This window comes from Xyrauchen texanus, chromosome 30 (genome assembly GCF_025860055.1).
Source record: "Xyrauchen texanus isolate HMW12.3.18 chromosome 30, RBS_HiC_50CHRs, whole genome shotgun sequence".
In the NCBI taxonomy this organism is placed as follows: Eukaryota; Metazoa; Chordata; class Actinopteri; order Cypriniformes; family Catostomidae; genus Xyrauchen; species Xyrauchen texanus.
Window position 1 is genome coordinate 23858493 of NC_068305.1, and position 24653 is coordinate 23883145.

The 24653-nt window shown below is 40.8% G+C and overlaps 2 protein-coding genes across 6 annotated transcripts in view; one reads left to right on the forward strand and one right to left on the reverse strand.

Moving 5' to 3' along the window:
* The window catches only part of mylk4b (myosin light chain kinase family, member 4b), a 76416-nt gene extending 66527 nt beyond the window's left edge, over positions 1-9889 (reverse strand). The window contains exons 1-2 of one of the 2 annotated variants that reach the window (XM_052098969.1): positions 9775-9889; positions 5502-5637 (exon numbers count right to left, since the gene is read on the reverse strand). In XM_052098969.1, coding sequence (XP_051954929.1) covers positions 5502-5633 — 132 coding nt within the window. In that variant the 5' untranslated portion in view covers positions 5634-5637; positions 9775-9889. Of the gene's footprint in view, positions 1-5501; positions 5727-9774 lie in introns of both variants that reach the window. The other variant, XM_052098968.1, reaches the window with a different exon arrangement.
* Positions 9890-18345: 8456 nt separating this feature from the next.
* On the forward strand, positions 18346-23317 carry LOC127624177 (leukocyte elastase inhibitor-like). 4 transcript variants are annotated; one of them, XM_052098884.1, is made up of 7 exons: positions 18346-18367; positions 18874-19056; positions 21631-21768; positions 21966-22083; positions 22212-22354; positions 22596-22763; positions 22860-23317. In XM_052098884.1, exons 2-7 carry the CDS (start codon positions 18889-18891, stop codon positions 23265-23267), a joined length of 1143 nt encoding a protein of 380 aa, XP_051954844.1. In that variant the 5' UTR covers positions 18346-18367; positions 18874-18888; the 3' UTR covers positions 23268-23317. The 4 variants fall into 4 exon arrangements, with proteins under 4 accessions (XP_051954844.1, XP_051954842.1, XP_051954841.1 ...); XM_052098882.1 differs by lacking the exon at positions 18346-18367 and adding an exon at positions 18382-18510; XM_052098881.1 differs by lacking the exon at positions 18346-18367 and adding an exon at positions 18445-18510 and having other exon boundaries at positions 18871-19056.
* The last annotated feature ends 1336 nt before the right edge of the window (positions 23318-24653 follow it).

A 24653-nucleotide genomic window follows, 5' to 3' on the forward strand; every position in this document is an offset into this window, starting at 1 on the left:
GATGCCTTGCCTTTGGCAAGCACCACTAATAATAACTAGATGGGTACATTTCCTGAAGAAAATGTGAGTGGTGCTTGCCGTGGCAAAATTCGTCAAACAGCATGCTGTAACGCGAAAAGAACAAAAATCACAGTCGTAAATAAATCATCCCGGAAGTCTGTACGATTTTCTGGTGCAGAAATATGTGATTTGTTACTCGGTTGCTAGGGTAAGCCTGTGTGGTTGCTATGCAGTTACCAAGGTAATACAATACGCGGCTCCTTTCCATCCCGAGCGAAATAAGTCAACCCGGAAGTCTCTACGTTTTTCCGATGCAGAGATATGTGATTTGTTACTCTGTTGCTAGGGTAACCCCATGTGGTTGCTAGGCAGTTACCGTAGTGATACTTATCAAGTGTCCTTGCCATCCTGATTGGAATAAATCAACCCAGAAGTCTCTCTGATTTTCTGTTGCAGAGATATAGTTGTAGCTAAACGGTTGCTAGGGTACTCTGTTTAGTTGCTAGAGAGTGGCTTGGCAGCTGCCAATCGTGAAACTTCAAAGGCTGCTGGTCAATATGAATGATATAAACCAACTCCCATGCCTCTGTGACATTCAGAATGGAAGATATGCCTCTATGGATTTTGGTTTCTAAGGTGCTCGACAATGGTTGCTAGGGAGGGGCTAGGAAGTGTTGAGGTGATTCATGATTGGCTGTTTGCTGCCCCGAGTCAAACGAGACCACCCTTGTGTGTCTATGACACTTCTATCCGGAGATATCCCTTTGATGTCTTTCATTAGAAGTCTATGGGACTTGTTGCTAAGGTGCTTTAAATTGTTGTTAGGGCGTGGCTTGATAGATTCACAATGATCCCGAGAGACTGATTGGTCGTCTGAGTAAAATGAGCCCGCCCCCTTGTCTCTACGACACTGTGATCCAGAGCTATGTTCAATACAAAATCCCTATTTCATGGTCCGTCCTACACCATTGTAAGTCTATGGGGGCAACTTTGGGCAGCTCCTGCCCCCCAGGGGTGCAACATTTACCCCATATTGAGGTATGCTCTTACAGAGCCTGCCAGCCTCTTCAAATGTGGCAAATCACACGTTTCTGCGAAATCCTCGCTCGGAGCTGTGATGCGTCAAAGTTTGTCGCAATGTTAAGTCTATGGGATTTTTCGGCCGCTTTTTTGCCCCTGGAACAAATACCGTACCCCCGATCGCTTACAAAAGTCATAGCACACGTGTCCTCAATAGGCCGTTCGATTTGACACCTCATTCGTGGGTCTACGCCAAACGGTGCGGGACGAGTTAGGTGCCGAAGTTTTGTACAGAGATATGATAAAAACTAGATAGGTACATTTCCTGAAGAAAATGTGAGTGGTGCTTGCCGTGGCAAAACTCGTCAAACAGCATGTTATAACTTGAAAAGAACAAAAATCACGGTCATAAATAAATCAACCCAGAAGTCTGTACGATTTTCTGGTGCAGAAATATGTGATTTGTTACTCAGTTGTTAGGGTAAGCCCATGTGGTTGCTATGCAGTTACCAAGGTAATACAATACATGGCTCCTTTCCATCCCGAGTGAAATAAGTCAACCCGGAAGTCTCTACGTTTTTCTGATGCAGAGATATTTGATTTGTTACTCTGTTGCTAGGGTAACCCCATGTGGTTGCTAGGCAGTTACCATAGTGATACTTATCAAATGTCCTTGCCATCCTGATTGAAATAAATCAACCCAGAAGTCTCTCTGATTTTCTGGTGCGGAGATATAGTTATAGCTAAACGGTTGCTAGGGTACTCTGTTTAGTTGCTAGTGAGTGGCTTTGCAGCGGCCAATCATGAAACTCCAAAGGCTGCTTGTCAGTATGAATGATATAAACCAACTCCCATGCCTCTGTGACATTCAGAATGGAAGATATCCCTCTATGGATTTTGGTTGCTAAGGTGCTCGACAATGGTTGCTAGGGAGGGGCTAGGAAGTGTTGAGGTGATTCATGATTGGCTGTTTGCTGCCCCGAGTCAAACGAGACCACCCTTGTGTTTCTATGACGCTTCTATCCGGAGATATCCCTTTGATGTCTTTCATTAGAAGTCTATGGGACTTGTTGCTAAGGTGCTTTAGTCATAGCACACGTGTCCTCAATAGGCCGTTCGATTTGATACCTCATTCGTGGGTCTACGCCAAACGGTGCGGGACGAGTTAGGTGCCGAACTTTGTACGGAGATATAAAAATAAAAATAAAAATAATAAGTATGTGAGATTACAATAGTGATGCTTTGCAAGCACCACTAATAATAATAATAATAAGTTTAAGTAGGATTTCAGTGAGTTGGCTCTCACAAGCCAACTTAATAAGTTTAAGTAGGATTTCAGTAAGTTGGCTCTCACAAGCCAACTTAATTAGAATGTGTTCACATGACACATTGCCACTGAAGTGAATTACGGTAATCTAAAAAATAAGAGTCCAATGAAAAATACGTAAATACTGTGTATGGATGCACTGATACAAAATTGGTGTGCTGTTACCGATATCCGATTTTGAACATCTGCTGATAGTGTGGTGGTTCTGGTTTTTTATGCTACCTTGTTTGAAATCACTGATAATTAATTACACAAGTTTGAACGAAATTCAAATAATAACTTTATTCTCTGTGTCGCTGCATGCTTTACATGTTTCAGGAAACAAAAAGCACATTATAAACTCAGTTTATCATTCTTAACTCACATTAACTAAATTCTGAATGATGAAGCTCGTCCCTTTTTAGCTGAAGCAGCTACTCTATAGCTTTCACAAAACTTTAAGGCAAGTAATCAAAGTGGTATTTTCCTTCACAAGAGACATTTTCTTTCACACAGTATATGATAATTACTTTAATCAGCTGATACCGATTATTGTCTGAAATATCAGTTTTTCACTAGCTGTGGGGTAAAATAAATAGATAACTAAATAAGAAAATAAGTCAAGACATAAAAAGTAAAATTTTTTAAAGTTGCATGAAACTAGAGGCCTGGGTAGCTCAGCAAATATTGACGCTGACTACAACCCCTGGACTCGCGAGTTCAAATCTGAGCGAGTGACTCCAGCCAGGTTTCCTAAACAATCAAATTGGCCTGGTTGATATGGAGGGTAAAGTCACATGGGGTAACCTCCTCGTGGTCATGATTAGTGGTTCTCGATCTCAATGGGGCACATGGTAAGTTGTGCGTGGATTGCGGAGGGTGGCACGAGCCTCCACATGCTGGGAGTCTCCCTGGTGTCATGCACAATGAGCCACGTGATAAGATGCACAGATTGACAGTCTCAGAAGCGGAGGCAACTGATTAGTACCGAAAAAAAAGACTCATAATGAATCTATGGGGATCTTTGCGGCATTTTGTGGTTATATGCAGTAGTGAACATGATAACATCAACTATTTGACCTTTAGAAATGTTGTTGCTCACCCCCCATTTTGACAGATAATTAATAGCTCCGGTATGCTTCAATGTCTCCCCCCACTTTACAAATCATTCCTTCACCCCTGCATTTTGGTTATTTTTTTATTTTTACACCGACGTAGTTCGAAGAATATTTTCTGACTCTATACTATACTGAAAAAGATTTGGAATAATGAGATCCTTTAAATCTCCATTATAGAGGTTTGGCATGTTCCATATGTGCCAAGGTTTAGCATATTCTGAAGAGGCCACTTATTCCAGTCTACCCTCCAACTTTGTGGAGCACTTCCTGGAAATGTGCCCTGGCCTAAACCTTGTTGTGCATATACATTACGTTTGTGTCAATCAACATTTTACAAAAAGCACGAAAGGGGTAGGAGGTAATATGTTGCCCTGCTTGGTTTTTTACATAATATTTAAGGCTGGTTTACACTGCCACATCACCAACATTTAAAACATTCTAAAGTGAATTGTTTGATTAAAGCGTCAGTCACACTACACTTCCCGCTTTATTCACTTCCACTGAAATGCAAACTCATGGGAAGAAATATTGCATTATGCTGCAAAGAAAAGTTTAAGTTTGGCATACCTGATTATTTCCACACTGCCCCAACAAAAACCAACATTTCAAATATTCTAAAATTTGCTGCTGGATTTAGAATGTTGGGAAACATAACTGCAATTTTCACACCAACAGTGTTAATCATGATCCAACAAAACACAACTAACAAGTTTGTTATTATTTGTTGGGGCAGTATTAATGAGCACCAAATATACCAAAACCAGTACATTTACAACAGTGAGCAAGGTGTGCTAATTAAATGTTTAGAGGCCATCATGTGAAAACAGAGAAATGAAACACGAAAATCAAAGTAATATATGCAGGAGAAATCTCCAATTCCACATAACTGTCTGAAACCAAAAGCTAATGTAACAGTAGTAGCTATAGTCTAGTAAAATAACTAAAATAACCAGCAAACAGAGGCATAAAACTTCTATTAAACACTTTTCAGGGGAAAAGTGACACTATTGACAGTTTTCATGGGAAACCTCAGGATGCTACACAGGTTTATGTCCTGGTGAGTCAAGAAAGTGAAGCAGAAGAATATATATATTACATGAACTAGCGCCCCCTCCTGTAAGATCTATGAACTTGCACAGTGCAAGAACAGCATGTTTATGGTACACATCAGTAGTTCTCAACCAGGGGCCGTAGCCCCCAGAGGGCCTAAGCACACTTTCAAGGGGGCCACAAGATTTTTTCAAATAATTTAAGATAGTCGAACTTCATTAAAATACTAAAAACTGCTAAAAATTAAGATGTAGGAATACAATATGTAAACTGACATCATATTTGTAACTCTGAAAATGTACTGCTGAGTTCACATTTGACCAGGTTTTTTCACTGCAGCATAGAGGTCTGCACAGACTAAATTTACCATTTCACTACTGCAAGTTTAATTTCACACCTGCCCTCTTGTAACAAATTTTACTCATAAAAAAATGTATACCTCAGGGCCTTGGAGTCAAAAAGGTTGAGAACCACTGCTATACATGACCTTGTTTCTTTTTTTAAAGTTGATAAATATATTTGGGTGTGCAGGCATGTGTACTGTATGTGTTTCCATGTTCAACATTGTGTTAATGTGTGCATGTTTAATGACCTTTAAAATAAACCAGAAGTGTGCCAGTCTGGTGTATAGTTTTAAAGTTTAGATCAGTTCATGCTAAAATATTAAAATGAAAAAATTAAAATGGAGCTTTTCCAGATATTTTAACTTAAGGTCTATGGATAGAACACAGACAATAAATCTAGTCTATACAATAACACACTTGTTATTGTAGTGAATACCAGTGAACCAAAATGGTTTTGCATCTCCCTCTATTGGTATATTTTAAACAGTACAACAAAAATTGGTGAAATGGTAATCAAGTAACTTGCCTTGTCTCATATAGTCATCACACAGCGCTGTTGTGGCATCTGGAGTCCAAAACATCTATAACATGTTAATTAACCTCCAAAAGGTGTGTATGTGTGTGTGTGTGTGTGTGTGTGTGTTTGCTTTGTTAGAGAATTACCTGTTCCAGATTCTTCAGTTGGACCTGTTTAAGCTCCCAGTAGCTACGCATTGTCTCTACACTTTCAAGGTGGCGATAAAACATCAGTCGACTCATGCCAAGCTCTTTGACCTGCGATTCCTGCCCCTCCATGGCTCTGTAGTTAAGAAATGCATGACATGGAAGGGCAGTTTCTACTTAAATGAAATTGACACACACCCTATTCCTGTCTGCAGGACTTCTGAGCTGTTTGCAGAAAAAAGAGAAAAGAGAGAAGATTACATTATTTTTGGATATTTCATAAAAGTTTCTGAAGATATGAATATTATTAACATTTCTTGTCTGTCAGGTAACCAGTAGCAGAGAGAAGAGAAAAGATTGAAGCATGTTGGATATTTCATAAACCTAGAGAAAGCAGAAGTTTCTGAAGACATGCTTTATTGCTTTGATAACATTATTGTCTCTCAGGAAAACTGTAACAGACCAAGGTTGAATAGTCTTAGAAAAATAGAAACATTGCTTATTAGACTGCCATCAATATGGTAAAATTCCTCTAGACCAACGCCATGTTCAACTGGCCAAAGTGGACATCCAACAATTATTTATTCCACCTTCATTTTTTTTTTTTTTTTTTGTTTGTTTTTTATATGTAGGGGCAAAATGATTCTAGTACTGTCCAAAACCTTGAAGCTCAAAAAGCACATAGATTCAGCATAAAAGTAATCCATATTAATCCATTGGTCTAATCCATGATTTCAGAAGCAATATGATAGGTGTGGGTGAAAAGTGGATAAATATTTAAGTCATTTTTCCTATTAATCTCCACTTTCAAACAGCCCTGCTAAGTGCACTTCTCTCATAAGAGTTCTTCTTTTGTTTACAGCGACTCGGTGCATATCACCACCTACTGGGCAGGGTGGAGAATTTATAGGAAAAAAGGACATAAAGATTGATCTGTTTCTCCCCACAACTATCATATTTCATCTGAAGACATGGATTAAACCACTGGAGTCATATGTATTACTTTTATACTGCCTTTATTTGCTTTTTTGAGCTTCAAAGTTTGGGACCCTGTTTACTTGCATTTTGAGGACCAACATAGCTGAAATATTCTTCTAAAAATCTTTGTTTGTGTTCAGCAGAAGAAAGAAAGTTATACACATCTGGGATGGCATGAGGGTGAGTAAATGATGAGAGCATTTTCATTTTGGGGTGAATTATTTAAGGCATTTACATGATCACACTTGTTGTAAGCTTATAACATTTTATTAAAGTAAAAAACAGCTAAATTTATAAAAGAAGGAGCTCAAAAGTTTAGATTATGTTACCTTTGATTTATGTCTTATAGACTGCATTGGATTGTCTATCTGTCGTCCTTTGTGTCTATGTTTACAAAGTCTCTTTCTTTAGATATAAGCTTAAAAAGTCTGATGGTTTTGTGGGCTCTATTATACAAAAAGAACAGATTGGTTGGAAGTGTGTGTATGAGCTCATGGTTATTTGCATTGGGTCAGTGAGCAGGTGCTGGGCTATGCTGAGGTCTTTGGGTGGGTGATGGCTGGGGTCAGCAGCTATAAGCAGCTTTATGTCTTTTACGGGATCAGATGGTCATTTTGTGCATTTGACTTTGAAAACACAAGTCAGGTGGTGACCCTCAACTATTCTCCAAACCCTTCCTATGCATAGTGGAAGTTAGTTGTATTATGCTTATTAACTCTTTTTAAGTTATATGTGAACAATAGAAAAAGGAATAAATTTTCAATTTAAGGGTAAGTATATATAATTGATTGGTTTGAGTTAGATGTAAATACTGGGACTTGCCAAACTGAAAATATAGAAGGAAGTTTGGCATACAAAACCATGGCATATGAAAAATTATTTTTAAGTTGCAGCTCCTTTCATCCATTGAAACAAGAGAGATGAAAAACAAAAAAAACTATGATTATGCACTTTATCTGTCGGCAATGATTCAGGCTGCATTTAGTCATCAACTCATGTAGCATGTTGAACCATCAGCATACCCTAGGATAACAGAAAGTCCTTGCCTGGAGTGGCCCTGTGGGACAGGGACACCCCAACAACAAGAGCAACACTCTATTTTCAAACCAGACACAACCCTGTATCTGATCTGGCGCCTGTGGGGGAAGCATTATTCCCTGGAATTAAATAAGTCTTTTGGTTATGACTGTGCTCTCTCTATTAGTTTGTGAGACCCTTATCTCACATTTAATTGTAGATACACTTTAAGTTTCTTTTGAGGTATCTCTCCATAACATCAGACATTTATACTGTGTGCAAAGAAAACTCTATGAAAACTAATTTATTAAAAGGATTTGAAGAAAAAACAAAATGCTATGTTTTCTTGACAACCTAAGAAGACATAAATCTCAATTCAGAATCATTATGTTTGAATCATCTAACATTGATTTTTCAGATTTATTATTATAAAATTTTTTTGGCCATCTAACCTTCATAGTTGCCCACGCTGTTGGTGTTTCATCCTGTATGGTGCAGTATGTGCGTGACTGTGTACCGTGATCTTGGCCTTGCTTTCATATTCTTCGGTGCCATGTTACAGAGTCTTAATTAAAGGGCTTTCAATGGCTTATGCTAGCTACAGTTGTGAAAGACAAACTCTCTGACTCTCTACCAGCACATCCCGAGATTCTCACAGTTACCTAACATAACCGTAAGGGCACAATGACTAGAAAACGTAATGTGACACGCTCTAGTTATTTGTGACCGTGTCTGCCCATTTCTGATTCAGTGTTTTTAATAGGATTTTAGGCAACAACATCTAGCAAAAAAGTACATTTGGTATTTGGTTGTGGAATATAAGTTAATTCTTTGCCAAATCAAATTAAATCTTCACAGGAAGCCAGGAGAAAATATGATTGTATTTATTGCCCAACTACGGCTCAAGCAAGAAATGCAGCAAGATTTTGGCAGTACGATTTGCTCAAATTTTTTGACGTCACATATCTTAATTAGCTTTGAGTGACAGTTTTTACTTGACAGCATATGGTGGGGGAAAATTTTGTGCGCTGAAACCAGGACAGATTGGCCAAAAGCAACCTAGTCTCATGGCAAGTAATAATATGAGAAACTGAAATCACCTGAGTTGTCTTGTACAAAAGCATATGACATTTACTCCTATTTAGAAAAATAAACAAACCAATGAACAATGTTTTGATTTTTCCTAAGTTAAACCTCTAACCTAAACCTAAACCTAACCATGATTTCAATAGGAAAATAACTTTTGTTTGGCATGGAAAATAGAAAACAGCAGAGTTTGGATTGAGACAAGGGAAGTGTGTTACAGGTTTGCATATTGCATATTGATTGGTTGGTCTTAAATGTATGCCTTTTCGTACAAGCCAAGTCATACAATATCTTATCCTTTTGCCATCTCGTACAAATTATTATGAGCTGACATAAGACTATGTTGATCAAAGCATACTTACTCAACACTGATCTCATTGGAAAATGTACAACAGGAGGTCTGCTAAAATCGTTCTATGCTAAACGTAATATCACGCTAGCCAGAGATGTAAAAAAAGGAAAGTAACATCAAAGCCTCATGGTGGCGGTTGTCACGATTTCAAGACATCAGGTCCGAATTCGAGTGGAAAATAATTCAGAACTAACAGACAATTTCCCATGTGATCATTTTGACTTTATATCCAAGACATTTCAAAAACACCAAATCTACAGAAATTATGAACAGAAGTTATTGCAAGCTGCACAATAGCACGAAAAGGTGGATTTTTCATATCGATTTAAACCTATGCTGGCCAGGAAATGATAAAACTGTTGGTAAATTAATTCAGAGTGAATTGAATGATGAATGATGATTAATCTCTTGTAAAATAAAATAAATATGATGACTGTAAAGCCTGTGCAGCTATTTTTTACACATACACACAAGCACCATGGAACGTTTAATCTCTGATCTTATATCAACACCATCACTCTTGCAGCTGCCTAATTCAATAGCAGTGCAGTGTAAAATTACACACACTTCAAAGCATTTGCCACTTACACCAATATATTCCACACAAGCATTCAGATTGAGAGAGATAAAAAGGGTTTTATCTATTAGGCATGTTATATGTGTGTTTGCATGTAAGGGCTTGTTTATGCAACATTACAGCAGCTGTTGGATTCAATAAAGATGTGCATGATTGTAGTAGTACATTGCAGTACTGCATTCTTAATGCCATTATGTGCGTTGCAAAAGATGTGACAATGCAAACTTGGACAAGACACAAAGAGTAATTTCGTTTCAACTTACATTTAATTGGGCAAGTCTTCTCTTTCACTCCGATTGAGATTCTCCCTTCTTGCTTCCTTTTTAAAAAAAATGTAAAACACAGTCTGTCTCAATGATGTTGTGTAGTAAATCTCTGACCAGTCTCAGACATGATCTGTTGTTCTCAAAGTATACACTGTATATGTGGCACACAGTCAAATAAGTAGAGAAAGTCAGTAGGATGTCCCTGTAGAAACAGGTCAGCACAGCTAGAGGAGAGTCAAGTGTGTGAGATTTGGGCAACAGGGGGGTGGGTTAGACATGTTATTGTGGAGGGTGTGGAATTTCAGTGCTATGTGTTTCTCTGTGTGTATGTTTGGGAGGGGGTAGTCTACAATTTATAGAATAACATTTTGCTCTTAAAGATGATTTTTATATTGATTTACCACACATTAGTCCCACAGTGGGACTAATGTGTGGTAAATCAATTTACCCACCACAATCAGGCACTGTAGACGTTTGCTGAGCAAGTATACAACTTTAAGGCAATGAAAAGTTTAATGGATAGGAAAGAAGATTTTCCTATACTTCATATGGTGATAATGCAGCGGTAAGGAAAAAAAACTTTGCTCATCACTAATTTTATTAATAGCCTTCAGCTGTGATTGAAGTGGCAATTAGAAACTACCTCACAGTCAAAGTCTATAAGACTTAGGTGTGCACTATTTTTGCAACAATACAACAACAGACCTGCAGGTTAACCTTTAACACCTGTGGCAAATCCATATCTGTACATATGCAACAGTTCCTATACTTATGTTATTTAGAATGCCATTTCTAGAGTAATGATACAGATTTAAGTGGGATGAAATGGATTAGATCAAAGTTGGCATCCTTGAGACACTTTAACGAGGGGGAGGTTATTACATTTGCAGATGTTATATATTTATATATCCAACCATCCCCCCATCACCAAGGGAGCCAAATCATACTCCCTTTCCTCTTTGACTAATTCACTCTCCTCTCTCGCTCTCTGTCTCTTGCTCACGCTCTCTCTCTCTCTCTCTCTCTCTCTCTCTCTCTCTCTCTCTCTCTCTCTCTCTCTCTCTCTCTCTCTCTCTCTCTCTCTCTCTCTCTCTCTCTGTACACAGACACTGTGGAGAAAGTAAGTATGCAGTGTGAGGTGTGGAAACAGCAAACCATGTTGCTGACATTATTTTTTTTCAACCTAAATCTGACCTGCTGTCTGTGTGTAATTCAAGAGCACCAATTGCGTGTGTGTGTGGGCATGATTATTTGGTTTACGAGGACAATTTTTTTAGGTTACAAACTGGTAATCACAAGGGTATTATGCTATAAATGTTGTTTATGAAGACATTTCTAGTGTCCCCATAATTTGAATAGCTTAAAAACATATTAAACAATGTTTTATTGAAAATGTATGAATGCAGAAAGTTTTTTGTGAGGGTTAGGTTTACATTTGGCAGATGCTTTTATCCAAAGCAACATACAGTGCACTTATTACAGGGACAATCCCCCCAGAGCAACCTGGAGTTAAGTGCCTTGCTCAAGGACACAATGGTGGTGTCCGTGGGGCTCGAACCACCAACCTTCTGCTTAGCTGCCAGTTCAGCGCTTTAGCCCACTATGCCATCACCACTCACTAGGGTTAGGTTTAGGGGATAGAATCTATAAATCATTATGTCTATGGAAAGTCCTCATAATGATAGGTAAGTGTGTGTGTGTGTGTGTGTGTGTGTGTGTGTGTGTGTGTGTGTGTGTGTGTGTGTGTGTGTGTGTGTGTGTGTGTGTGTGTGTGTGTGTGTGTGTGTGTGAGCGTGTATTTATCACTTTGTGGGGACCAAATGTCCCCATAAGGATAGTAAAACCCGAAATTTTTGACCTTGTGGGGACATTTTGTCGGTCCCCATGAGGAAAACAGCTTATAAATCATACTAAATTATGTTTTTTGAAAATGTAAAAATGCAGAAAGTTTTCTGTGAGGGTTAGGTTTAGGGGTAGGGTTAGGTTTAGGGGATAGAATATAAAGTTTGTACAGTATAAAAACCATTATGTCTATGGAAAGTCCCCATAAAACATGGAAACACAACATGTGTGTGTGTGTGTGTGTGTGTGTGTGTGTGTGTGTGTGTGTGTGTGTGTGTGTGTGTGTGTGTGTGTAAAACATATGGCACATAGGAAGCCCAGAATGGGTGTTCCTCACATATTCTGTTCCCATAATTAAAGGTAGATAAAACCTTTATTACGATACATTTATATAAAATTTAAATAAATTAAATGTTAACTGTGCATGGGGGCCTTACGCTCTAAATGCTAAAACGTGATTAAAGTATTTTTAATGGAAATTCTTGTTTCCAAAAAACTCATTATTTCCAAGAATGAAGCGCCCCGCAGAAAGAATGATGCATTTATAAAAGTATTGACATCAGGTTAGATCCTTTACTCATGTACTGCTTCTTGTTAAAATGTCCCGATACCTCACATCTTACAACTGAGCAGAGCTGCTTTTGTGCAAGCGGCTGAACAGAGTTTACTGAGCGTGCACAGAGACGCTCGACCAAGCATTCCAGAACGTCCTGTATATAGGAAGTATGAGGAAGTATACTGTAATTAATTGGTTCGTTCTGATATTTCGTTGAAACGAGACAAAATATTCAAGGGCTTCCAAGCGCCATATGAGTGAGGACATAGGCTACTGCAGAGGCGGTGGCAGCCGATTTTGCCGGGGTTTCAGCCCCGAATGTTTTGAGTGTAGCCCCGAATGAATTTTGAAAAGTTGACTAACAAATATGAAACCGGACAATAGCCTATGTAAACCCCCGAAATCATAAGTTGCCTTATTTCATTGTGTTTTGGCATTGCACATACTGCATACCTATAGAATAGCCTATAGAATAAGTTTCTTTGCTGTCGGTAGCCTATCGCCGACTCTTCCTCTCTGTTGAATATGCAGCAGGTAGGGGAGGAGCTGACATCAACTAACCTTCCTTAGTGGCAAGTTAAGAGCAGTTAGCAGGAAAGACAGCAAAAATTAAGCAAATGAGACTTTGGGGATTTTTCTGAAAGGAGTCAGTGGGTAAGAATTCACATTTGTTTTTGTCCTTAATTTCTGAAGATCATCATCTGGCTGGCTTTCACCTACAGTGTTGTAGCCTCTAGCCTGATTGTTAGCGCATGTGCCTCTCACGCTGGAGACCGTGGTTTGAGTCCCATTCAGAGTGTACTTTTCTTCTTTATCCAGTGTTGTTTTATCTAAGGATAACCAATAAGAATTAGCATAAAATGTATGTGTGACTTGTTTTGTGATATTAGTTTGTAGTAAATATACACTTTGATTTGATTAAATGGTTTTGTAGAGGGTAGCAAAGATGTTCCAGATTCAGGCATGGAAACTTCTAACAATTAATCAGTCACATTACTTTAGAGAAAGTTAAAAGTGAAACATTGTTTATCCCAATGCTCCTAATGAAAGGATTTTGACAGAAGAACATGGATAATTATATACAGTTTGATGCCATGGTGTGTCAATGAACTTAGACTAAAATCATTCATGTATTGCGATCTTATTCATCATTTTGACTATTTGTCAAAAAATATAAATTATTTATATTAAAAAAATGTTTTCACTATAATATAACTCTTTTGTGATGACTGTTAATGTACATGAAAATTCAAGAATCATGATAGATCTTCCCAATACATTTTCTTCAATGGTATTGGTCTACAATTTGACATATGTAGCACTTGATGAATTAGTTGTTTGAAGCTGATTTGCAATAAGTTATGTGCTGTATCTGTTCTTTTGCGTCACAGATGATTCAGGGAGGAGAGGATGAGTTAGTCGAGGATAGTACTAGAGTGGAAGATTTAGGAACTGTAGAAACAGGCCCAGCCAGAGCAAAACTCAAAGAATACCCTCTCACCAGCTTTGGACTACAGAGAAGTGGTTGCTAGTGTGAAAATAAAATTGTCTAGGCTAAGCCCCGGATGTCCTTCAATGCTGGAAACGCCTCTGAGCTACTGTAAGGAGAGAGAGCTTACAACACTAACACTTGTACATCTACAAAATAAAATGAAGCACAATAATTTTGATCAAATAAAAATCGTATTTGTAACGCAAGTAACAACAGAACAGAAGTTATAATTGTATAGCTATCAAGAGTAATTCCATGGGTGGAAGTAGTTTCTGTTATGCTGGGTGTGGAAGCAGGACAGGACAGACAGAGGTGCGGATCCAAACGCGGTATTTAATTAAGAATAAACAAATAAGAAACAAAAAAGGTAAACACAAAGAAAAGTCCACGAGGGGAAAACTGGAAACTGATACACAATGAAACATTACCAAACACAAGGGAACAGAAACACGAAACTGTAGACAGCAGGGTAACCTCAGAAGGAACAGACAGGGAACAGGGTAACCTCGGATGAACACGGATGAAACAGCGTAGCATGGGCACGGACATGAAACGTCAACGATCGACAGTGACTAAACAAAGAAACAGGGTTTAAATGCACGAACAAAGTGGCGACTGAACGAGACACAGGTGGAAACAATGATGAGCGCAGGCAGTGAGGGAGAACGGGAATTGTGGGAAATGTAGTTAAACACACGGACAGTGAGACTCAGGGCGGACAACAGGGAAAACGTGACATGGAACGGGATCGGTGACGGGTGAAACGGAAAACACGGAGCGGACAACAAGAAAACGTGAAATAAACGTGATAGTGAAACAAAGAACAGAGGGCAGACAACACAGGAACGTAACATAACCCCTCCTAAAAGGACCGGATTCCAGACGGTCCTAAAGCCAAAAGAAAACCTACACAGAAAAACAAAAGATCCAGGGAGTGAGGGGGTAGACCCGGGGGAACACTGACAGAGAAAAGGGAGCACAAGGGGCACAGAGACAGACCAAGAAGGCACAAGGGACACGGAGACAGACCAAGGGGCACAAGGGGCAATTAGGCAGTCCACGGGGGCACAAAGGGAAATGAGACAGGCCACGGGGGCACAAGGGGCAATTAGGCAGTCCATGGGGGCACAAAGGGACAGGTTTGGGTGGTCTGGGAGGTGGCCATCGGACAGGGACAGGTCCAGGAGGCGGCCTCAGGACAGGGGCAGGTCTAGGAGGTCTGGGAGATGGTCGCAGAACAAGGGCCGGCACAGGAGTCCTGGAGAGTGGCTCCGGGACAGGGACAGGTTTAGGTGACCTAGGGGGTGGCCACAGGGCTAGGGCTGGTTCAGGGGGCCTGGGAGGAAGAGTGGCCCTTAGGGGAGCTGCAAGGGGCTCTGGAGATGAAGCTGAGGGAGGCTCTGGAGGCGGAACCGATGGAGGTGGCGCCGTAGGAGGCTCTGGAGGCGGAGGACTGGTAGGCTCTGGAGGCAGAACCGATGAAGGTGGCGCCGTAGGAGGCTTTAAAGGCGGAGGCCTGGAAGGCTCGAGTGACCTGAGAGGCGGAGGCCTGGAAGGCTCTGGAGGTGGAGCCGAGGGAGGCTCAGGAGGTGGAGCCGAGGAAGGTGGCGCCATAGGAGGCTTTAGAGGCAGAGGCCTGGAAGACTCTGGAGGTGGAGCCGAGGAAGGCCAAGGAGGCGGAGGCCTGGAAGGCTCTGGAGGTGGAGCCAAGGGAGGTGGTGCCGTAGGAGGTTTCAGAGGCATGGCCCTAGAAGGCTCTGGAGTCTCTGGGAGCAGAGCCGCAGGAGGCTCGGGAGGTGGAGCCGTAGGAGGCCGGGGAGTTTCTGGGAGAAGAGCCGTAGAAGGCTCGGGGAGAAGAGCCGCAGGACGCTCCGGAGGCGGAGCCCCAGAAGGCTCTGGAGTCTCTGGGAGCAGAGCCGCAGGAGGCTCGGGAGGTGGAGCCATAGGAGGCTCGGGGAGAAGGGCCGTGGAAGGCTCGAGAGGCTTGAGAGGCGGAGCCCTGGAAGGCCCGAGAGGCTTGAGAGGCGGAGCCCTGGAAGGCTGGAGAGGCTTGTGGGGCGGAGCCCTGGAAGGCTCGAGAGGCGGAGCCCTAGAAGGCTCGAGTGACTTGAGGGGCGGAGCCCTGGGTGGCCCGAGAGGCTTGAGAGGAGCAGCTCTGGAAAGCTCGAGAGGAGGAGCTCTGGAAAGCTCGAGAGGCTTGAGGGGCGGAGCCCTGGGAGGCTTGAGGGGCGGAGCCCTGGGAGGCTCGAGGGGCTTGAGGGGCGGAGCCCTGGAAGGCTCGAGAGACGGAGCCCTGGAAGACTCTGGAAGAGGAGCCCTGGAAGGCTCGAGAGGCGCTGGCTCTAGGACGGGCACGACCACTGGCGCTGGCTCTTGGACGGTCCTGGCTACTGGCGCTGGCTATTGGACGGTCACGGCCACTGGCGCTGGCTCAGGGGCGGTCGAGGCTACAGGCGCTGGCTCAGGGGCGGTCGAGGCTACAGGCGCTGGCTTGGGTTCGCTGACCGTGGCTGACGAGGACTCAGGCTCGCTCACGGTGATGTGCGAGGACTCAGGCTCGCTCACGGTGATGTGCGTGGGCGCTGGCTCGCTCACCGTGGAAGGCGTGGGCGCTGGCTTGCTCACCGTGGAAGGCGTGGGCGCTGGCTCGCTCACCGTGGAAGGCGTGGGCGCTGGCTCGCAGACCGGGGCAGGCGTGGGCCGGGAGGCGGAAGCCCGTCTTCTCTTCCTCCTCCGGGCAGACGAAGTGGACCGTGCAGGCTCATGGGGAATGACAGGCATGTGGGTTGGCTCGCTGGCAGGTGGGGCAGGCATGACAGGAGGCGCTACGGATGACTGGGGAGTCACCACAGTGGGTGGAGAGGTTGGGTCCTCCTCAGTCGCACCCACAGTGAATGGCAAGCCACAGACCAGCACGGTCTCCTCCACGGATTTCAGGAGTGTCCAACCGCACGTCGCCGGTGGCAACCGCTCCTTAAGCGTACCGTCCAGATTACCCCTGAAGAAGGCCACAAGGGAGGATTCAGGGAAGTCCGCGACACTCGCCAGTTCCATGAAGTCGCAGACGTGGTCCTCTATAGGTCGGCCTTCTTGCCTCAGGCTAAGCAGCCGGTAGTTAGCCTGCTGGACCGCTGGATCCATTGGTGGGTCGATCGTTCTGTTATGCTGGGTGTGGAAGCAGGACAGGACAGACAGAGGTGCGGATCCAAACGCTGTATTTTATTAAGAATAAACAAATAAGAAACAAAAGGTAAACACAAAGAAAAGTCCACGAGGGGAAAACTGGAAACTGATACACGAGGGAACAGAAACACGAAACTGTAGACAGCAGGGTAACCTCAGAAGGAACAGACGGATGAACACGGATGAACACGGATGAACACGGATGAACACGGATGAACACGGCGCAGCATGGGCACGGACATGAAACGTCAACGATCGACAGTGACTAAACAAAGAAACAGGGTTTAAATGCACGGACAAAGTGGCGACTGAACGAGACACAGGTGGAAACAATGATGAGCGCAGGCAGTGAGGGAGAACGGGAATCGTGGGAAATGTAGTTAAACACACGGACAGTGAGACTCAGGGCGGACAACAGGGAAAACGTGACATGGAACAGGATCGGTGACGGGTGAAACGGAAAACACGGAGCGGACAACAAGAAAACGTGAAATAAACGTGATAGTGAAACAAAGAACAGAGGGCAGACAACACAGGAACGTAACAGTTTCAATTCATAATGTGATAAAATGGAATCTGATTCTGATTATTGTGATGGGTCATACCCAAAACTTTGAGCAGCTCTGTATGTGCTTTGCAATGCCACTGAATGGATGTCAATAAAAGATACAAATGTGAATAAATGAGTATAATGTTTTGTATAATACGCATTACTGTTCCATTATAAGAGTTCTTTGTGAGTGAAATAGCCTATCATTTACTAACATGTAGAGCCTACACAAGCATAAATTAGAGCACAAATTATGATTAAAACTTGCATAATATTAAGCGTACAATATAAAGATTATGCATAGTGGCACTCTAGTAGCTTCTAGACATTTTTAAATGAATACAGCGATGCGGCCTGCGGCTCCTTATTCTTTTCTGCATTTGGTACCCGACTGAAAAAAAAGTCTGGACACCACTGGTGTAGCGTATGTTCAACTCACAACGGTACCGCTCAAAAACTGAAATGGGGCCTGTGAAACAGCGAGCCCATTGGCCCAGAGGTACTTACAGTACCCCTGCTTGATTGTTTTATCTCGTAAATTAGCAGCTTCCGGTAGCCTGTAGAAATTTACATACTTTGGCTAGTGATCAATATGTCAAAGAGTACAAAAAAAATCGATTTGTTTTTTTAGATAATAATAAGATTGTGGAAGACCATTGAAGATAGTATAGGCCTACTTCCTCCACAAACAAAGCCCCTATTGTGAAAGGCCTTTGACAAGTTTTTATTGCATAGGACTTGTGATCCAACTGTGACTCACCCTTTAAGCACAAAGTCCAACTGATTAGTCCAGAACTGTCACAGTCATTAACTGCACCTGGCTTGTGTTGCTGACAAAACATAAAGTGTTTTTCTTATCGCCCATCCCTCTTTATGTTCACCACCAAATTTTGAATTGGTTGGTTGAACAAAAGAAGTTGCATATGCAGTATAATAAAGGAAGCATAAAAGGTCATAAAAAGGACGGGTGAGTGTGAGACTGATTCACCTGTGCTATTTGACTAGTTTGCTTGTCTGACTTGTTCTGCGCATTATGGGCGTTACTAGTACGCATGACTTTGAGCAGGCTTCTCTTTCACACAGATTTATGTTTGGAACAAGCATCTTCATGTAAGGCAATTCTCAAAAATAGGCTATCCGAATAAAAGTGTCGTTTCACATAGTATCAGAGAACTATTTGGCTTTGCGACTTCTGCGTTTCTCTATCAGTTTCTCAAACGTATTTTGTATCAGATTTATAGCGATTAAGAAAACTAAACGCGTCTTAAATGGCTAGAATGCGCAACAGAAAGGCGATATTTCTTCTCTTTATAGGCAAGCTCTCTAAAGACACGCTGAAGTAAAAATTTGGAAGGTGGAAATGTTTGAATTTGACTGTTGCACCATTACCAATATGTAGGCCGATATATCGTTATATAAGTTGCATAAACTGTATTACTCACTATTTGTGTTTCGGCTCTTATTTCTAAGCAGTGATATCAATCAGTCATGGATGGTCTAACTCGTGCAAATGGTGTCTTCGCCCTGGACCTCTATCGGGCTCTGAGTGCGAGCAACGCCGGGGAAAACTTGTTCTTTTCCCCGCTGAGCATCAGCACAGCGCTCAGCATGGTCTACTTGGGAGCCCGAGGAAACACATCCAAAGAAATGGCAAAGGTAAGAGACGGGCAACTCACCTGCGGCCATATTTTATTTATGCATTTTAATATATATATATAGATATATAGATAGATAGATAGATAGATACAGTACTGTGCAAAGGTTTTAGGCACTTGTGAAAAATGTTGCATCATGAAGATTTCTTCAAAAATAATGCCATTAATAGTTTTAATTTATCAATTATCATCAAACAAAGTCCATAAACATAAAAACTAAATGCTAAATTAATATTTTTTGTGACCACCTTTGCCTTCAAAACAGCACCAATTCTCCTAGGTACACCTGGACACAGTTTTTCTTGGTTGTTGTCAGATATGATGTTTGCAAGCTTCTTGGAGAATTTGCCACTGTTCTTCTATCTATTTAGGTGTGTGTGTGTGTGTGTGTGTGTGTGTGTGTGTGTGTGTGTGTGTGTGTGTGTGTGTGTGTGTGCGTGGGCATGTTTATGTGGTTTACGAGGACAATTTTTGTCGAGGTCTTAATTGCTTCTGTCTCTTCATGTAATCACAGACTGACACGATGTTCAGTGGGGGGCTTTGTTGGGGCCATGACATCTTCTGCAGGACTCCCTTTTCTTCTATTCTAATCTTTTCTATTTGCAAAATTAATGTTTGGGACAATCTAACATTTATATTTCATACTGACACACTAAAGCTGAATATATAAATAACCATCTTAAGACAAATGCTTTTGTGAAATATCTTATGTGCTTAAGACTTTTGCACAGTACTGTATGTATATGTGTTTGTGTGTGTGTGTGTGTGTGTGTGTGTGTAGGTTGACTCAGCATAAAATGAGTACCTGGTGCGGTGTGTAAACATCGCCACTGGGGAGAAAAAGGCGGTCGGGCGTGGTGCTGGCTGGCCACCCACCCCCTCGTGTACCGTTCCGGCCTTCATAGGTGCTTGCTAACAGCACTTGCCCTTACAGTCTGTAGGCTAAATGGGGGATCTTTGTCTTTGTGTGTGTGTGTGTTTGTGTGTGTTATTATTTCTGAAACTACAGGTATATTTTACACTAGCCTTATCATTTTGATTGGGAAGTCGTACTTTAAAAGAAAACCACAACCCAGAAAAATGAGAAAATGTTACCATCGGTGAAGGAAGAATGGGGTGTGGCCTGTGACTGTTGAAAAGTAAACATTTGTACATAGTATGATTTTAGCATAGAGAATAAAGCCTGTTTCGTTAGATCGTCAGTCAGTTTCCACATTTGTGATAAACTTAGTAATAAACAAAAATATTAAATATATAAAAATATTTCCAAGAACAAAGTTGCTCTTTCAGAGAAAACTTCTGTCCTTCAGTTAAGTGAGATCTCTTGCCCAATTCCAACAAGCTACTAAATGCATATAAGACATAATACTTTGTTTAGTCAGTCACAAAATTGAACAGGAAAACTATAAGTTACAGTATTGGTTTATGCATTGTAGTAACATATTAATTGCACAGCAGTATCCATATCTGGTCAACAATCATGCTTTTAGAATTTATTTTATTATTTTAAAAATCTAACCACACACAATCTCATTTTTAAAGCTGAATTATGTAATTTCTGCTAAACTAGCACCAATCGGAATTGCAAAACAAAACTTTTTATTTCATCAGTTTTTTTATACACCCCCAGTCTGCCATTTGTCAAACAAAGAAATAGTTCCAGGTCTAATTGGTTGCTCAAAACAAACAGTGCAATTTTCAAAGCGCCACAGAAACACAGTGCTTCCAGTTTCCGAGAAAATGAACATATTAATGGTCTCTATATTAAGCTGGGATAGAAGTAAGTATTTCAACACTGAACAAGTTACAGACTTTAGATTTAAGGTGCTACTAATATTACATTTGTTGTGAATGCCTTGAGTGAAATTGCAGAATGCAATGCATTTTTATTAATATCCTAGACACAGATGAACCACATACTTCAGTAGCCGTGTGATGGTTTATTACTCACATAATTGCCTTTTTTTTTCAACTGGTCAAGCATTTTTTTAGATAATACATACATAATATATATATATATATATATATATATATATATATATATATATATATATATATATATATATGTCATATATATCTGAAAACAATATGACAATATTATAACATTTTAGCAACCTCCAAACAAAGACCGTTTAGCCCAAGACAGACCACTTGTATTAAAATGAATGCTTGAAATTGAAACGCCTATGGTGGATGTAGAAAAAAAGTCCCGCCAGACAGGTAAAAGAGTCAATCACCTTATAGATACAGACATCGCCTGTTAGTCAATTAGAGAAAGTGCATGTGCATGAATAAAATATTTTTTTTTTGCATGATCTGAGCTAAAGAAACACAATTTGTGACAATATTGTCACCAATTTTTACTGCTGATTTGAAATATTTTCCTTGATCATAATCTTGGCCAACTGTTTTGAAGATTTCAGTCTTTTCACATTCAAGTAGATAGGAGCTGTACATTCATATCAATTGTATCCAGAGAAAATAACTTTTAGAGATGGAATGATTTGCCTTGACAGGGACTTTGAAATCAACAGTTAATGTGTACTGAATATGAAAACTGTCCATCTCTTTGCAGGTTTTGTCCTTCAGTTCTGTCTCTGATGTTCACCCTCATTTTGCGACCCTCACCTCAGCTATCAATAATCCTTCTGCCTCCTACATCCTTAAACTGGCCAACCGCCTCTATGGAGAGAAAACCTTCAGCTTCTTACCTGTAAGTCCATTCTGAAATTAATGTGAATGATATTTGAGACATTTTGCTAAGTGCTTTGCCAAATTTGTACTTGTCCCTCTTATACAATTTTTGAGAAAGTCAAAGAAATGGATAAGCTAAGTTGCACATAATTGACCCCCATATTTTAATTCTTTTTGCAAATGAGAAACTGATTCTGCCTTTATTTTGTGCTGCAGGACTATTTGGACTCCACGCTGAAGCTGTACCACGCTGACCTTCAGGCGGTGGACTTCATTGGAGCATCTGAAGAGTCACGACTTATAATCAATAAATGGGTGGAAGAGCAGACAGAGAGTGAGAATAGATCCATTTAGTTCCTCTTCATATAAAAAAATAAAGTTAAAAAGATGCTGTTTAGACTTGTCGTTACTCTACTCATTTTACTTGTTATATTGTGTATGACATCAAATTGTGTTTCTCAGATAAAATCAAAGATCTTCTCAAGCCTGATATGGTCACTGGGATGACCCGGCTAGCTCTGGTTAATGCCATCTACTTCAAAGGGAACTGGCTGAATAGATTTAATGCTCAAGAGACTAAAGAAATGCCATTCAAAATGAATCAGGTTTGATCCACATTTTATTCAAAGCCGTTTCAGTGCTGAAACCGAATAAATAAAACTTAAAGTAATTTTAGATTATTGTTGAAAATCAGAGGTACATCCTTACACACCTCTAGATGAGCGGTGTGATCTAACACACATTCGCACCTATTTAAATAGTACATATGATGAATATGAGAAGTCCTACACTATTTGCTGTCTCTCTCATTTGTATGTATCATTATGTGTATTTGTTTCGTATCAGAATCAAAGCCGGCCAGTGCAAATGATGTACCAGATGAAAAAGTTCCCCTTCAATTACATCCATGAGCACCGCTTGCAAGTCCTTGAGTTACCATATGTACAGGAGGAGCTCAGCATGCTGGTCCTTCTGCCTGAGGAAACTCATGATGGCACAGACTGTCTTCATAAGGTTAGCAAAACTTGTTATGATGATCTCCTAGACCTAGACTGTGTTGAAATCTTGGATGTTCAGAAAGACAAAGTATTTGTTTGTGTGATTTAAAAGCTGGAGCGTGAGCTGACCCTTGACAAGCTGCTCGAATGGACCAAAAGAAACAATATGGACACCCAGACAGACATTGTAGTGCATTTGCCCAAGTTCAAACTGGAAGCTGAGAGCTCCTTGGCTGAAATATTGGTGGGGATGGGTATGACCTCTTTGTTCCAGGGGCCAATGGCTGATCTGACAGGCATGAGCAGTCAGGGTGGCCTGTTCCTTTCATCAGTGGCCCACAAGGCCTATGTGGAAGTAAATGAAGAGGGCACAGAGGCGGCAGCAGCTACTGCAGGCCTTGTGGCTTTCTGTATGATACGCGAGGAGCACTTCATGGCTGATCACCCCTTCCTGTTCTTCATCAGGCACAACCCCACCAACAGTATTCTCTTTCTTGGCAGATTCAGTGGCCCATCTTAAGGATGCTGTGTGTTCTCTCTTATACCAAAGTGAATAATAAATATTATTCTCCAAAAAAAATCTTTGGTGTTAATATTGTATTTTTCAAAATCATAAAACGCCTATAGATAATGTGTTGGATTTGGATTTAGTAATATACAGTAAGGAGTAAGGGGAGAAGTGCAAATCTAGCAAACTATCCACGCTGCTCTTTTTCCATACAATGTAAGTGGATGGGGACCAGTGGTTGTCAAGGTCCAAAAAGGAAATATAAGTCTATTGTCAAGTGCACTGCACATTTGGCTCTCTGCAAAAAAAGTTTTATAAAAATTGTGTGTGTTAACAAGATATTTAACATTGTTTTGATACATTTTGATTTGGTAGACTTGGTATATCTAACATGAAAAATGTTTTCATAATAAATTCCATGCCATGAACAATAGTTTTGAGAGTAGAAGTTAACTTTTAAGAGAAAATACCTTCTTTGGTAAATATAACATATATAATTGTTTATCTAATTATAGCTACACCTTTACACATCATCTTTATGAGAACAAGCCAATCAGAATTCAGTATCAACTCCAATAAAATACAGTCAAACTGAAGCAGGTGGGCATCTCGGAACTATATGTGACTGGTAAGCAGAGAGAATCAACAATATTTGATTTGGCACACTGGGACAAAGGCAAAAACTCGCTTGCCACAATTGAACTGAACTCTCTGAGTCTACTTGTCAATCACCCCTCCAACAGAATCCCCTGAATCCTAATTCCACTCACTTTGTCCAGAAGGTACCAGAGCAGACAAAGAGCAATGCCACGTAGTGAACTGATTTTTCACTTCACTTTAAACATATAAAATTCTCAATTCTTACCAAATTTGGCTTAGATTTTCTTCAGACCATACTAGACAAAAATGTATCTCATCTCATTAAGATAAAATTGTTCTTGAACTCTTTGGTTTGCACTTTGAAGGCCGACTGTATATTTAGAATCTTGGTGTCAGAAAGATGGTCAAAAATAAAAGCTGAATTACATCTTGTTTTATTTCAAATAATTATATGTTGGCCTCATGGTACATTTTAATTATAGCAATGTATTCTATGACCTCTTATTAATACAGCTCTAAAAGTAACCTCACAAGCACTTTTACAGTTGTTGCCAGAAATGTTGGCACCCTTGGTAAATATCTCCTGAGGATGATTTGCTTACGATGTATTCCTCTTTTGTAAGCACACTGGATATGTTTTGGATCATTGTCCTGCTGAAATATCCAACCATGGGCCCATTGGCTTTCTGGCAGAGGCAGCCAGGTTTTGATTTATTATCAGTTGGTATTTGATAGAGTCTGTTATGCCATGATCTGAACAAGATGTCAAGGACCTCTGGTAGAAAAACAGCCCCACAA

Excerpts from the sequence above, each read along its gene's own strand:
- LOC127624177 (XM_052098884.1), top strand. The coding sequence starts at position 18,889 with ATGGATGGTCTAACTCGTGCAAATGGTGTCTTCGCCCTGGACCTCTAT. Across the intron at positions 19,057-21,630 it reads CATCCAAAGAAATGGCAAAG|GTTTTGTCCTTCAGTTCTGT; the intron begins GTAAGAGACGGG and ends ATCTCTTTGCAG. Across the intron at positions 22,355-22,595 it reads TGCCATTCAAAATGAATCAG|AATCAAAGCCGGCCAGTGCA; the intron begins GTTTGATCCACA and ends GTTTCGTATCAG.